Consider the following 16658-nt stretch of genomic DNA (forward strand, 5'->3'; position numbering starts at 1 on the left):
TGCCATTAACACCATTAAGCTGATGGGTGGGGGGTGGGGGCCATAGATTCTCTCTTTCAGAGGCTGACTGTTTGATGTCCAAGGACCAACCTAGCTAAGTATGGGAGAGGCTTCCCATCAGAGAGAGCTAGCTCCCCCACAATAGGAAAGTTTGATTCCTCTGGGTTCAGGAAGAGATTGAATGGTGCCAAAGTCAACAACCCTAAAACGTTCTTAGCACCGCCTTAAAATCATCCACATTTTGATGTTCTTTCTAACTTTATGCTCATGAAACAACCTTGCAGGTCAAGAGGCCCGCCAAGCTGGAGTAGCTCTATGTCAGTGATCAGTCATAGACCGCATTCCCATTTGCAATGAATCTTTTTTAAAAATTTAGTCTCGAATCACTGATCAACCCTGGCTGAACTGAAAAAAAAAATTCTGAACCAAAGTGGCTTGGGGGGGGGGGGGGCTCTTTTACAAGCTCTGGAAACCAACCTCGGTCCTCTGCCCTGTCTGTTTCTTAACCTTCTGCCACCTGCTAAGCCACATTTCTTCTCACGAAGGCAACTGCTTACATAAAGCCAGACCCAGTGGAAGCAGGAAGCTAGAACCCCTCCCCACCCTCCCCCAAAGTGGAAATCCTTCCTGCTGCTGCGGCTTTGTCTTCTCTCTCCTGGGCTACAAATGCTTCGCAGGAGGCTGGGCTAAGCATGCCTCACTACTGCACAATGACTGCATTGAGGAGTAGAACTCACCGAGAAGTGTGGGGCCACAAGGCCTTTCTCAGAGAGCTTAGAGTCCAGATAAAGAAGGAAGTGAATGACCACGAATGGGAGAGTCTGGAAGACCATCAAGCCAACACAGATGTGGCCAAAAGCATTTGCCCTCTGCAGAAGATTTCAGCAAGGGGAAGTGGAGGTTCTGGGGTTGCTGGGAGGACATCCCAACAATCCCTGCAGGCACTGCAGCAGCCTCCCTTCAGGCCCTGGGGACACAAGGGCCGCCAAAGCTCCCAGAACCCAGACCCCCCACCCCCCACCCCGCTCCCTCCATGGGAGCAGCTACACAAGATCCAGAGGAAAGTTCTCACCAGCAAAGTCCTTGGTGCTGCCAAATAGTTCAGCATCCAAAAGGAAGGCGGCGACGTATCAGTAAAAATGACGCTCGGGATGAGGCCTCGCCACTGACTGTGCTGCAGCTCCCAAGGACCAAGGGGCTTTTGCATGTCCCTGACGTCTATTCTCCAGCTTGTCACCTCCACGGGAGCTTCTTGGGAAGAGGGGCCTCCTCTTTCTATGTGTGCCCCTAGTCCTGCACGGAGTACTTAACACAGAAGAAAAGCTTTGGAACACTGTTTTCATTCTTTCATATTGGGTAAAGAGATTAAGGGCTTCATTTGTCAAGATAAGAGTCTAAGGACAGAGCTGGAAAAGGGCCTTGGAGGTCATCTACTCCAACTCCTTCATTTTACAGATGAGGAAACCAAGGCCCCAGGAATGGAAGGGACGTGGCCAAGGCCACGTTGTGACAGAGCCGGGATTTGAAACCTGGAGCAGCGATGTCAGGTTCCCTTAGTTCTTGGGGTGAGAGGGGGGTTCATTTAAGTCGCTTGTCTCATTCAATACGTGGTGTCTTTGTGGAGGAGGGGGAAGTTTCAATAATTTCTCTGAAGGATCTAAGCCTCAGTACATGCTTTGTATGTGCTCTTCTCCTTTGCTAAAATGCTATGCTTCTGTCATAGCCATCTCTCAGTAAATGGCGCCAGCTATAGAGAGATACTGGGCCAGCATTTTCTGAATTAACAGATTCCTTCCCATTTCTACCCTTTATCCTCTCCATCTTGACAGAGAAAAGAGTAAGAGAAGGTCCCTGTTCTTGTCAAGTATCAGACCTGACCCGCTGTTCTCAAGCATCTGAGGGTTATCCTGGGCAAGAGGCTCCTGGCTCGTTGGGCCAGGACTCTGAGAGGAGAAGAAGAAGCGTGAGCAGGAGCTATCAAAGAGGCCAACGTCAGGAACCCTTTGCAATAACTGAGCAATTCACAGGGAGAGTGACTGAGCCAAGAGGCTTCCCTCCCTGGCTAGTGGCAGTGGGGTGTTGATTTTCTGGATGGGTGTGCCAAGGTGGCCCCTCCCAATGCTGCCAACTCTGAAATTCTGCAATTTTGATAATGGTCAAAACATGTTTTCATTCTTCAGAAATTGGTTCTAGTTGAGGTGGCTAATGTTCCCTAGCTCAAAACACAGGCTGGGGAATAAGGAGTCATTACAGTGAAACCATTATTTGTCACATTAGCATGGGAAAATCAGTTCTATAGTCTTAAAGTTACATCATCTTTTTCAACCTAATTTTAATGAAAACAACAGAATTTTTCCATTTAAAACCTCTCCAAAAAAACTCCCATTAATCCTTGGAACACATCCAGCACCAGCCTAGAATGACTAATCGAATCCTCGAATGCCACTGTTGGAAAGAACCTTAGGGATGGTCCAATCCAGCCTGTGGATTCTGGACACAAATAGTCTTGACAACCCATCCACCGAGGGGCAGGTGAGCCTCCCTTTCCTTGAAGACTTCAAGTCAGAAATAAGAGGTGTGAGAAATTCCAGGAAAGAACTGTCTGACCTGACGCAGTCAAATCAAGAGCAGCAGAGGTAAAATACACCCAATGAGGTCAACAGTGGAAAAGAACTTAGACCTTGACCCTAGAGAGGAGCAGATGAAAGGCCCTCCTGGCCCTCCTGATCGTCCTCTCTGGAGAGAGACAGGGCAACCCAAGGGCAGGGGCCACCACACACAGCCATGGTCTGACTCTGTCTCTGTTTAAAGAAAAAAGAGGGCATCCCTTCCCCAGGTTTGTGGGTGGGGAAGTCAGAATCTCTGGAAATGGCCATGCTGTCAAAACGGAAAATGGCAATAAAGCAAAAAAGGATGTGGCTCATTTGGAGAGGCGCGGGCTGCATGCGAGTACAACTATCTGGGCTGGGGACCAGCTGAATGACCAAAAGCAAAGAACAGTCATTGGTGGTTAGGTACCACGAGGTCTCCGACGGAATGCTGAGTCCTGTTCTTCAACATGTTCTTCAGTGACTTAGATAAAGACATAGATAGGACAGATATAATAGCTGGCAGCTCAGTGGATGGATAGAGCACTAGGCCTGGAATCAGGAAGACCCAAGTTCAAATCCAGCCGCAGACACTTAGAAGCTGTGTGACTTGGGGCAAGTCATTTAGCTTGTTTGTTTCAGTTTCCTCATCTATAAAATGGGAATAATAATAGAACTTATCTCACAGGACTGTAGTATGGCTAATTAGATAGCACTTAGCACAGTACATGGCACATGGTTACTAATAAATAAATGATGGCTTATTCAATTTGCTAATGACCTTTGCAAAGCAGGAGAAGTTCACCTAAATGGATGACAGAATAAGAATTTAAAGATTTTGACAGGTCAGAACACTGAACAAAAACTAATAAGATAAAACCTAATGGGAAATACCTAAAACCCTATATTTTGGATTTTTTTTAAACCTTTACCTTCTGACTTAGAATCAGTAATAAGGACTGGTTCCCAAGGCAGAAAGAGTGATAAGAGATAGGCAATTGGAATTAAGTGGATTTTCCCAGGGTCACAAAGCCAGGAAGTATCTGAGGTCAAATTTGAACTCAGAACTTCCAAATTCCAGGCCTGGCATGCTATGCATGCACTCAGCTACCTAGCTGTCCCCATTTGGAAACTTTAAAACAACGACCTTCACAAATACAATACAGTAAAGGTTTAGCTAGATAGCAATTTTTCTTAAAAGGGGGTGTGTAAGGGGGTGGGGGGTCTTCAGGGATGGCAAGCTCAGTCTGAAGAGACTAAGGCCCCATTAGGCTGAGTAGCTGGACTAGGAAGCAAACCCAGGTCGTCTTCTTTCCCAGCATGTACCACATGGCCTTTCATGGACACGGTATTCTGTCGTACAGAAGGCAAGAATCTAAAATCCCTCTTTCTGAGGACCATCAACTGCCTGATCTGAAAACCAAAAGGAAAAGCCCACGTCTGTCTGACTCCATCCTCAGGCCAACTCATGCTGCTGGACTTTTCTCAAAACTCTCTTTTGGCTCACTGACAGGGCAGGAGGAGGAATGCTGTCAGAAATGAAGGTGACAAAAACCCAAAAATAGTAAGAAAAAGTTAAAACTAAACGGGACACTTCGCGGCCGTATCCGCGTGGAGCCCCAGTGTACTCTCTGAACAGCTGGCTCCCCTTTCTCTCCTCTCCACTGCCAATCCCCCAGTCCCCAGCCCTTTGCTTCTTCAGGTACTGATCCCGTCTGTGACCCTCAGTCGTGTCCAACTCTTGTCGACCCCAGTTGGGGATTTTTGGCGAAGATACTGGAGTGGTCTTGCCATTTCCTTCTGCAACTCATTTTACAGGTGAAGAAACTGAGGCAGGGATAAGTGACAGTATCTTAAGTCATATTTGAACTTGAGTCTTCCTGACTTTAGGCCACCTAGCTGCCCGAATAGAGCCCTACTCCACCAGAAGAGCAAAGCAAGAGCAGGGGATGGAGGAAAGAAAGGGGGAGGAGAGAGCCCTAGCTCATGCAGAGGACTCCCAAGCAGGACAACAGAGAGGCCTCTGAGATCCAGCTGGAACGGGAGAGGAGAGGGTTAAGCCCCTACTCAGACAGTCACTATCAGGCATAACTTTGCACAAATAACTGCTCTTCTCTCCAGGCCTCGGTTTCCCAATCTGTGAAATGAGGAAGCAGGATGAAAAGATTCCTTCCAACTCTAAATCCTGGGAGCCACATATATACTTTCCACAGTCCAGGCAACTGGGGGGCCCTTATCTACTGCTGGCAATGAGAGCAGGAACATAGACCTCTCTTTCTATGGGTAACTGAGGTAGGTCCATGTGCCTTTCTGAATACCAAGGGCAGGTGACTCTTCTGGATCCTACATCCGGTCACTGCAGGGTCAATCTGGCCTGGCTCCCCAGTTCCCTGCCCACTCATCTGGAGGCCTGGTTCCACACAAGGTAATGGGTTCCAGTCAGGTTTAGTATTTAAATAAAAATTGTCCTCAAAGATCTGCAACCAGGCCATACGCAGTCACACCATTCTTTTTATCTTTTAAAAAAACAAAAACTCAAAATAAACTCTCTTCTTCCTCAACACCAACATTAACTGGTTCTGCCCAGAACTGACTGATCCCTCCAGACAAATGGTGCTGGCTGGGAAGATGCTCGCTCATCTAAACAACTCAGTCCTTTGAGGTTCTCCCCCAACTCTCTTCCCTTTCCCTGCAGTTCTCCGGGTTCTGCCAAAGGTCCGGATGTTGCCCCCAGGCCCCACCCCATCCCTGCCCTAAGAGTCCAGAGCAGCTGTGTAGACTAAGCCCTCCAGGTACCTGGCACCGTCTTTGCTCCTGCTCCTTCAACCTCTCCCTCCCCTCCTATTTTCCACCCCTCCTGCCCTCTTTCAGACCTCTTATCGTGCTCTCCCCTCCACTCCCTGCTTTTCCCCAGACGGCACTGAAGCTCCCGGGCAGACTAGTCTCAGAGCAATCACTTCATCGGGCTCTGACTGCTCCTTCCTTGTCTCCTTTGATGGATCTTCCTGCCGATCCTCCTTCTCATGAAGGGGTCCCTTAGGGTTCTGTCACGGGCCCTCTTCTCTTCCCCTCTGAGACTACTTCACTTGTAACTCTCATGGATTTAACGACCGTCTCTGCACTGATGAGTCTCGATTCTGCCCATCCTGTCTGCCGAACTCTACACTCGCATTTCCAACGGCCTCTCAGACATACACAACTGGAGGAGCAGGAGACGGCTTTTTTTTTTTAAACTGATAACTTTATTTTTTGAAAACTTATTTTTTTTTACCAATTACATATAATAACGAATTTCCACACAAGTTTTCCTAAGTTATTTGATTGAACTTATCTCCCTCCATCCCTTCCTTTCCCTCTTTCCTTACTGGCAGGCCACTGAAACATCCTTTCGTCTGCATTCTGACTCCAACAGTTCTTTCTCTGAAGGTGGAGAGCATTCTTTGCCTTAAGTCCCTCAGAACTGTCCTGGATCATTGCATCGCCAATAATAGCTAAGTCTATCACAGTTGATCATCCCACCATATTGCTGTGGCTGTGTACATTTTCCTGGTTCAAGCAGTAGACATCCTAAACGGAGCTCACTCTCATTCCACCCAAACTCTCTTCCCTATTCCTGTAAGCTCCTCCAGTCCCTCAGCTCCCAACCTCAGTCATCCTGAACACCTTACTGTCTCTCTCACCCCCTATATCCAACATAGTGCCAAGGCCTAGGGGCTCCACCCCTGTGACCTCTCTCGAAAACATCCCCTTCTCTCTTCCCTCATCACATCATAACTGGGCAGTGGCACAATAGCTGCTGGTAGTTCAGCCTATCCCAAGTCTCTCCTCTCTCCAATCTATCCTCCAGTAAGTCACCAAAGTGATTTTTCCTAGAACACAAGCCCAATCTTGTATTCCCCTACCCAGTAATTCCAGTGGCTCCCTATTGCCTCCAGAATCATATCTAGAATGTTTGTGAGCCATGTAACGTCTCTTTATAATCGCTCCTCCTCCTCCCTCTCCAGCCTTCCACACAGGTCTCCTGGATGTTCCACAAACAAAATACTCCCATCTCTCAGCTCCAGGTATTTTCTCTGACCACGCTCCAGGGGCCCTCTCCTTCCCACCCCACCCCCCAGCTACTGACCTTCCTGGTTTCCTTTCTGTCCCAATAAAAATCCCATCTTTTACTGGCAGCCTTCCCAATCCACCCCCTTTTTTATTTTTATTTCTATATATAAAAACTCTTACCTTTTGTCTCAGAAAGAATAAGTGCCAGTCCCAAAGAAGAGCAGTAAGGGACTAAGCAACTGGAGTTAAGTGACTTATCCAGTGTCACACAGTTAGGAAGTATCTGAGGCCATATTTGAATCCAGGACCTCTGGGGGTTCCCAGACCTGGCTCTCTACTACTGAGCCACTTAGCTGCCCCTCCCAAGCCCTCTTAATTCAAGTGCCTTTATTATATTAATTATTTCCTTTCAATCCCATAAACAGCTTGCTGTGCATCTATTTGTTTGCATGTTTCCCCTCCCAGAGGCACCTAAACATTAATAAACATTTACTCATCAAAATGAGAAAGTCTGCCATGAATGAACACATAAATACAGATGTCGCTGACAGCAGCTGACTCAGCTACCGGAGAAAATATCATCCAAGCAAAGTCTTCAAGGGCCAGTTCCACCATGTTTGTCCTAATTCACCTCTGGGCTTCTCTTAGTCAAAGAGCCTCTATCCATGGGACGTGGCTAATCCATAGTCATCAATTGCCAAATGTGTCAGAAAACTTCTCCATCTTTTCCCTTCTGCACCACACGTGGTCCTCAGTGAGGATGGTCTCTAACAGTCCAGCAGAAAGCTGTTAGAAATCTAGAAACCATCACAGTTGAAATCTAAACTCCTGCTTTGCCCAGGAATCTGCCTTCATAAGCTCACCTTTGTTCTATTGCTTATCTCCCCTGCCGGACGTTTACCAAATATCTCCAGGGAGCAACAGGCCAAAGGACTTCAGTTCCCAGAGAAGCCAGTGGCAGAACATCTCGGTAGGCCTTATTCTCTACCCCTCCATCCTGACAAAGCCTAGAAAGGGTGGACCTGGAGCCAAGAGGCTTGGGCCTGAATCCCAGCACCATCGTTTACTGGCTGGTTAACCAGAGGCAGTCACTCACCAAATGGAGCTAGAGTCTCCCTATCTTTGCAGTGGGGTAAAGATCACCCCATTTCCCACAGATGCTGTTCTGTAAACCTAAATGTGCTAGAAAGTTAGGCAGCTATCATGATAACCCTCATTGTTCTCTGACAAATGGAAGCTGCCTACAGTCTCCAAAGGCTATGACACCAGAGCCTAGGCCCCAGGGGCTGAAGGTCTAGTGGGATAACTAGTGGCACACTCAGGACATATTTGTCCCCAGGCTACAAGAAAGGAGGCCCCTGAGGTGTCCACTGATCCTCCACATCCTAAAGGAACCAACCCTCAGGAACTTCATCAAGACTAGCAAGAGAGTTGGGGCATCTCATGAAACAAGGGTCTCTGGGGGGCTACAAGGACTCTGGCAACATTTCCCCAAAACCTTTGTCCTTACTGCTACCTACTGAAGTCATCAGAAAAGTCATTCCAATCCTACAAAGAGCTCGATAGGCCCAGTAGGAATGATCGCCCAAACATGGGGTAGAAGAGGCTTCTGACTGAAACAACTCATTGGGCTGCATTTACGATGCTGCCCAGATACTTCTATATGTCAATAGGATAACGGTCAAAGTTGGTGAGCCACCAGCCCTGATAGAGGATGCTACAACATCAGGAAAGGTCTGTCCTACCATCAGGAAGGGGCCTGCAGGAAAGGGCATCATCCAGATCGCGAGCAGTGGCAGGGTCAATGGTGAAGACGCAATCTTTCCTAGAAGAGAGCAAAGACAAAATTAGCCATGCAGCAAGTGCCAGAGAGGCTCGAGCCAATTACGCTGTGACTGCAAGAATGCTGAGCAAGCACCAGGTCCGCAGGAGCCATAAGCATTTATTCCTTCCTTCCTTCATTCATTCACTGACTGACTAGGCCTGCAGTGTCGGCTCCAATCCCATGGGGTAAGCCCAGATGAGGCATCTGTATACCCTGGACAGTCCTGACTTCCACCCCATCATGTAGCTGTCTATTCACTGAAGATGTGGGTCTTGACTTATCACAAAATAAGATATTGAAAGACATTAGAAAGTAGGGTTTTCTGGCATCAAAAATAGGCACTTATCAAAATTACCTTTCATTATTGTGAAACCAAGAAAACCATAAACTGAAGAATCAGAATTGAAGTCTCCCAAAGGAAAATGGAGACTATATTGGGGAAACCATAACAGACTGCTATCATTGATGTGAGCACAAGAATTATATGACAGACATCATTAGGATCAAAAACCGTAGTGGGCTATTCGTTCATCAAGCACGAAGGCAGACAAATTCTACACTGTACTCCCCTGCATATGAAATGGCCTGTACACAGAAGGCCTGTAGAGCAGTGGTAACCTTCTAGTCTTTTCAGTGAGGGAAGTGGTGAGGTTTGAGATCAGTCTGTACCTGATTTGGGGTGCTGAAGGAGTAATCACTGTGGGAGGAAAGCCTACTTCTCTTGTAATCTGTGACAAAGGAGAGGAAAGTTGGGCAGAGTCTGGTGGAAACATAAGATGGAGAGATGGAATTTCAAAAGATTTAGAGAAAGGACTTTTAGGATTGAAAGGCCTAAACCTGAACCTAGAGGTTTAGAAAATGAAATACTAAAGATATAAATCAAAACAACTCGAATAAAGAGGAAAACTGAGAGCTGTCTAAAAAGACTTGTATGGAAGCCCAAAGAAGTGATCAACCAAATTCAAATTTTTAAAGAACATTAAACAAGGCCTGGTCACAGAAGATGAATATGTCATAATCTAAGCTCATAATAATCTGAGGCCAGTGATAAATGTGAAGGAAAACAGTCATATTTGGTGGGGGCATGCATCAAAGAAAGCAGAGTACCATTGGCTCAGAGTAGGTGGGCCGATGATAGCATATACCTGACAGAAGGCAAAATTACTCAAGCAATTTGCTTCTCTTTTCTCTGCCAAGGAGAATGATCAGCAGAAGGAAGATAAGGGAGAAAAAAGTCTTTGAACCATCATGAAAAAAACTGAAAAGTTGTAGGGTTGAAATGAAAATATTGGCCTAATTCTCAAAAAAAGGAAGTCAATAGGATCTGCAAACTGTGGGCTTGTGACAACCCTGACTCTGATCCGCAACAAAAAATATAAAAGTTTATTCAAAGGATGGTTTGTAGCCATTTAGAAAAGGAAGTGATGATCCACAATAGGTTCATCCAAAATGGTTTTTGTGCCCTCAATTCCTTTGTTGAGAAAGTGATGCACTCAGGTCAATACTGTAGGTTTTGGAAAAGCAAGAGAAAAAATCTCATAATATCTTTGTGAACAAAATGTGAGGTAGATGATAGTACAGGTAGGATTTTAGGGAAATGGTTAAATGCCTCAACCAAAAGAGTAGTCAGTCAACCACTAATAGGTAGATGTCAGCTTTGTGAATGGAGCCCCATGGAATGCTCTAGAGATCTATCTTTAGGTCCTGTGCTATTCAATTTTTTTCTTAATGATTGGACATGCTTATCAAATTTAGAGATGGCAGGAAGCTAAGAGAATAATTAATATACTTTATTTATGAGTCAGTTCATGGAGGATCCAAAAAGATCTCACCAAACCAGAGGGATAAAACAAATCTAATCAAATAAAATCTAACAGAAGATGAAGTCTTATCCTTGGGTTCTAGAATAAAATAGAAGCAATCAAGAAAGAAAGAATAGACCCAAGAGATCACATATATTGGGGAAGTAAAGAGAGTTGAAAAGCTGGACAATCTTCTCTGGAGAGCTTTTCTATTAGAACATGGTGTCACCTGCCTGAAATGGCCAAAGAAAGTCCTGATCACAGCAGACATGCAGTGTTACTGTGGGAAGCTTTGGTTGATGGTTCTTTTTGAACAAAGGATTCATGGGCCTGGATGCTGATGGTCTGAACCCAATACTTCTAATAATGGACACTGGGGCTTCAACAAATAATTCCCCTCCCATGTGCTCAGTGTGAACAGGACATGAGAAAAACCTGAGAAAAAGCAGTATGCCACCTTCACCTTAAAAACCTATGGCTGAGAATGAGGACAAGCACAAGAATGATTCTGGGTCCCCAGTCCACCTCTCCTCTAAACTCCTTGAGAAAGCCATCTACTTCTTCCTCTATCATTTGGCTCCAGATCATATCATTTGACTGAAACTGCTCTTTACAAAAGTCACCAAAGGGCTCTTCAATGCCTTACCTAATGGCCTTTTCTCAGCCTTCACCCTTCTTAGCCTCTGCTCACAATTGAACACTATTGTATACCTGGTATGAATGTGAAACCCCCTACCACCTTTAATGATTATAATAAAAGGACAATACAATTATCCTTTATGATTATTTTAATAACATAATCATCAGTCTTGATTTAATAGTCAAATAATATAGTTTGTTTAATGTGGATTATAAACATTAGCTAAGAAGAATAATACAGTTTGGGGTAATATCAAATCTTGTTCACAGACATTAAGCCTATATCCCAAGAGTTTCCACTTAGCTCACCACAACCCAGGAGAGAGAGTAGGACAGGGGCTGGAAGACCATTCTTTTTGTAGATAGGCACCCAGCCGCTGACTCCGAGTATTTCATAATAATGGTCAACAGAAAAACAATTAGCCCCCAACCTCTTACTGGAAAGGTCAGCCATAACAACAGATATAAGTAACTACTCAGTGATCTTTTTTACAATTTCTAGTTTAATCTGCACTTGTGTCATTAATTAAGAACTGCCCAGGTGAAGGATTTTGCATGCATTCTATTTTAGTTTTGATTGTATTTTCTGTCACTACGTCATCAGATTTCTTGGCATAGACCTAGGGTCTCTGGTTCTGATCTTGACCAGAATCTGGCTTTATTGGGAGATTGGCCTCCTCTCAATAAACCTATTTAGCTTGAAGTTTTGTACTGGTGAGATAAATTCCCCCCACACTGGTCTTCTGGGGATTTTTTAGGACCCACTTCTTTCTCTATTGTTCCTCTTCCTACCTGTCTGACCACACATTACCAGTCTCCCTTGCTCGATTCTTTATTGAGGTTATACTCCATATCCAGGAGAGTCCCACAAAGCTCTGCAGTAGGTCCTCTTCTCTCTCTCAGTTGATGATCTCATCAGCTCCCATGGGTTCAATTATCACAGTCAATGAAGATGACTTCCAACCTATAGATCTGATCCCAGCCTCTCCTGAACTTCAATCCCACATTGCCAACTGCTTACTGGAAATTTCAAAAGTGGATGTCTCAAAGGCAGCTTGACCTCCAAATGTCCAAAACAGAACTTGCTCTCTTTGCCCTGAATCCCAACCTTTTTCTGACACCCCTGTTACCATGGTAACTGTTACCATGGGCACTGCATCCTCCTAGACAGATTTACCAACTTCATATGATCATCCATAGCTCTCTGACACTCGCCTCATAAAGCCAATCTATTATCAAATCTTGTTATTTCTACCTTCATGACATCTCTCCTGTATGCTCCCTCCTCTCCATTCACATACCATCAAACTAGTTCAGGATCCCATTAATTCATGTCTGGACTACTGAAAAATCACTCAATTTGGAGCTCTAACCCTAAAGTTTAAGGCTTCACCAGTTCACTACATCACTACCCTACTCACTAAACTTGATTATTCAAAATAGCCCTAGGATCAGCTATAAGTTCCTCTTTTTGGCACTGAAAATAACATCATCTGGCTCAATCTGCCACTTCCCTGGGAGATCATGAGAAGGTCACTTGCCCTCCATGACCTCATCTCTACAGTCGGGGGTTTTCTAGACTTTAACCACATGACTACATAGTCTGGGCACATCAATCTACTTGCTATTCCTTTCTCTCAGTATTCTATCTGCATTCACTGCATTCCTGCCCTGAATGGGTCTCAGGCTTGGAATGATCACCTCCTAAAAGCCACTACCTAGAATCCTTGACTGCCTTCAAGTACCAACTTAATCAAGAATCCTCTTCTAGGAGGCCTTTCCTGGGCCCTCCAGATGCTGCTGCTTTCCATCTACTTGGAATAGGGTTTCTAGTCACTGACTGATTGAGGGCATGCGTGGCTATTCTTCTTTGACTGAACCACTGGAACCAAGGTCTGTGACCAGTGGATAATGCTATCGTGGAGCAGTTCTCTCAAAGGCCCATGAGGCCCCTGGTTCTGTTCAATTCAACATCTGAAGCAATGACTTTGATCATGAGTGTCAAATTTGCAACATTATGGCCTGCAGACCAGATGAAAATGTCATTGGGAAATGCTGAACAAAACAAATAAAAAATACAGTGCAACACAGATAATGTTCATTTATGGCTTTCTAAGTCAATATGCCATCCTCAGGGATCTCATTCTATTTGAGTTTGATACTACTGGCTTAGAGGAAGACACTAATGGAATATGGAACATTTTGATGGCATGAAGGTCAGGAGCAGTGAAAAAACTTAGATAAGAAGGTCTTAGCAAACTTGCACAAGAGGCTAAACTTAAAAAGAAGAAATTTAATATGGAAGAGAAAATCTTATATTGGGGCTAAAATCACAGGATAAGGGAGACATATACAGTAGTTCATATGAAAAAGACCTGGGGATTTTGGTGGTATGAGTCTACACTGGTCAGGGCCACCTTTATGGAAGTTGGCCTCAACCTGAAAGAGGAGGAGGAACACCCTCCCCTCTCACCACCATGTCAGACCACATCAGGGACACTGCATTCAAGGTTGCATCAATAGAGGCCTGGTGTCCGCATAAAAGAAGTTGAGGATGCTCTGCTCAGACCACATTAGAGGCGTCATGCTTTTCCATGCAACACATTTTTGAAAGGAGGATAACAAGCTGGAGAGACTCTTGTACCTTCTTATTCTTATAACATCATTTTATTTTAAGTAGCTAATTAAGATTGATGTTAACAACGAGTCATCTGTTCCACACTAGAAAAACCACCTTTGACTGGAAATAGAGCAAGAAAAACTATCTTAGATGCAGAAGAGCTGATAACCATTAAGATACAGGGCGAGAAACACAAACTGAATGAATAAAATATTCTTTAAGAAAAACAAATTCCCTGAGCCTGAAAAACGTATCTCAACCTGACCCCTGAACTGTATTTCTTTTCTCTTTTAAAAAGGGAGAACTATATGAGGGTTCATTGAGGAGGTGAAAGGCTGCCAAGAAAGATGCTGCCATGTTTTCTACGGGGTCTTCTGATGATAGAAGTTCTGCAGGGATGCATATGGTCACATTCCAGCATCTCCTGTAGCAAGTCTAGGAATGAAAACTCCCAGACGCTGCTGTGTCTAACCGTGTGCTCCCACCATTGTGGCTTTTAAAAGATGTCTCCGGTTTTCTTTGACATTCTCTTCCTCTACAATTATGTCTGAGCGTTGGACCAAGGCTGAGACCCAGCTGAAGCACACACAGGTTCCAGCAGCCCTCACTGTCCCATCTGTCTATCTGTCCCTAGCCTTTTCTCCTCACCCCTCTCAACTGCATGTATAATACTGGTGGGGGGCATTTAGGTAAAAAAACTGAATGTCAGATGGAGCAGGATGAGAAGAAGAGAATCTTAAGGGAATTAAAAACGAAAACTTTAAAACAATCTGAGCCTTCTGGCAAGATGGCAGAGAGGTCGCGTCTGTGGTCAGCTCCCCTTCATCACCCACTGCAACAAAGCAAGAAATAAGTCAAGTGAGAGAAAATAACAACAACAAAGTTGAGGAATGAAGAAAAGTCAATGACGCTGAAGAATAAGGAGACCAAAGGAGCCCCTGGCACAATGAATAAACACGACGGCAAGAAAAATGCCAAGGAAAGAATGGCCGCCAAAATGAGAACCCCAGGAAGACAAAGGAAAGCTGCAAGAATGCCCAGACAAGCTGCAGAGCTTAGTGAAAGAAGAAAGGAAAGAAAGGAGAAGCAAAATGACAGCTCCTAAAGGGAACGCCAAGAAAACAAATCGATGCTTTGGAACACAAGGGAGATGTTTTTAATCGCACACAGGGCCCCTGAAGCAACGCAGTAAAGAGATGGAACCCCAAAACGCACAGCTGCAGAACAAAGACCACAACATCAGAGGCACGTCTGAAGTCTCTGCAAACCACTTTGTGAGGCAATTTAGGAACTACTGACTTCCCAGAAAAAGAAAAGCCCCAAGATGCCACCCCCCCCCCCCGAAAGTTGTATCTAGAAGCCAGGAAGAATTCCTAGGACATTGGTAACTCCAGGCCTGATTTCACCAGAAATGTGGTAACTGCAGGGGGGAGAGGGAGAGAGAAAAGCCAGAACGGAAGGGATAGCTCTGGAGACGATCGTGCGGCGCTGAGAGCTGAGGAGAAGGAAAGAGTAGAGAAGAATAGAAGAGGACGAGTGTATGAAGGACAGAGCCTGGGGAATGTCTGCCTTCAAGGACCAAGAAAAGGACACTGATAAAGGAGCAGCAGAGGCTGAATGACCACCCAGAGAGAAGCCCTGCACTGGGAGGACCTGGCGCTGAAGGACCTCTCGTGCTCTTCCCAAATCTATAAAGGCAACGTCACATCGATGCCTTTGTGGTAGTAAGCTATAAAGCCACCGACTCTAAAGCAGGGCATAACGATTCACAGATACTATGAATGCAAAACCACCATTCACCAAAAATGACTGTTTTAACAGAAAGAAATGACCGGCTGTGGCCCAGAGCCCGCAAATGCTTCCCGAGTCACTGGCTTTCACGCCAATAAGCTCCTACTGTGTGCAACAGTTGCCATAGCTTTAAACTGACGAACCATCCATCCTGGGCAGTGAGAAACGCACACCAAAACTCTGCTATGCGAGTCACTGCAAGGAGCCCTCCAGGCCAGCAGGTGTGACCTCCAAGGAGACTGTCTTCAGGGGAGTGCAGTCAGGCCTTCTCAGAGCCCCGGCCTCCTTAACTGCAGTGGCTGGGGGCAGACGCTTTTTGGAGCCAACGTTCATCTCCACAGCCTAGGCGGACCCCGTTTTTTCACTGAGCTTCTTGTTCTCCTTCTACATTTATGTCTCTCTCCTAAAGAGCTAAACTGATCTCATCTGGAATTCGCTTCCCTCTCCCGACGTCTTCTGGGAAGCCGCGTGCTCCCTGTGGGCACATCTGCCCATCTAGACAGAGAGAGGAGGACAAGGGAGGGCTGGAGGGGTCAGGTGCAGACCCAAAGGGAATCCAGGCCGGTGGGAGTGGGAAAGAGGGTCTGTGGGCCCGACCCGTCACCACGGCAAAAGTGATCTGGCCTCACTGATTGGGAGTGGGGGGGGGGAGAAGAGGAAGAGAAACGACTCCGCCCTCACATCCCTAGTCAGAAAGCCTGCCTACAGCACACCTGCGCATAGACAGGGCTGGACACAGATCCTTTCATCACAGGGCCTTAAAGACGTCCATTTCCGCACAGCATCAGGGCACCTGGCTAGTCCCTGGGGGAGAGAGCCAGAAGTGGCCCAGGGGAGTAGCATTATGTGGAAAGGGAAACGGGAAGGAAGGAACCTTCCATCGCCCTGCCCAGGCGGGAGGACCGTTGGACCCCGGTGCCCGGGGCCTAACAGCTCCCATGAGCTCTTCCCTGGTTGAAGAGGAGGCACCTGAAGAAACTCAGTCTTAGTCCTCAAGATGCTGCCCCAAGCAAAGGCCCACCATATTCCCATGGTCGTGCCTCATGGTGGCAAATCATATAACACAATAATCTTCTAATTCAAGTTGCAGGGGACCCAAAAATGAATGGGGAGGTATAAGATCTATCACCCACCCCAGGCAGATGCAAGGAATCTGAGGCCAGGGATGCCCTTTGCTCAAGAAGGGGCAGCTGTGGTCTGCACACTGGTGCTGGGCTGAGGAGATTTCATAGCATAAAGGGGAGGGAGAGGGAGACCGACAGGGAGCTGGGGAGGGAGGGAGGGAGGAAGACAGAAATAGAGAGGAGAAAGAGAGAAAGTATTCTGTCATAACCATTTCTGTA

The 16658-nt window shown here is 45.9% G+C and overlaps 1 protein-coding gene across 5 annotated transcripts in view; it reads right to left on the reverse strand.

The window, feature by feature from the left end:
• Window positions 1-16658, reverse strand: part of DIS3L2 (DIS3 like 3'-5' exoribonuclease 2) — a 384538-nt gene that overhangs the window by 129927 nt on the left and 237953 nt on the right. For all 5 annotated transcript variants that reach the window (XM_056819939.1, XM_056819938.1, XM_056819942.1 and 2 more), the window contains one exon: window positions 8384-8463. In XM_056819939.1, coding sequence (XP_056675917.1) covers window positions 8384-8463 — 80 coding nt within the window. The remainder of the gene's footprint in view (window positions 1-8383; window positions 8464-16658) is intronic.

Source organism: Monodelphis domestica, chromosome 2 (genome assembly GCF_027887165.1).
Source record: "Monodelphis domestica isolate mMonDom1 chromosome 2, mMonDom1.pri, whole genome shotgun sequence".
NCBI lineage: Eukaryota > Metazoa > Chordata > Mammalia > Didelphimorphia > Didelphidae > Monodelphis > Monodelphis domestica.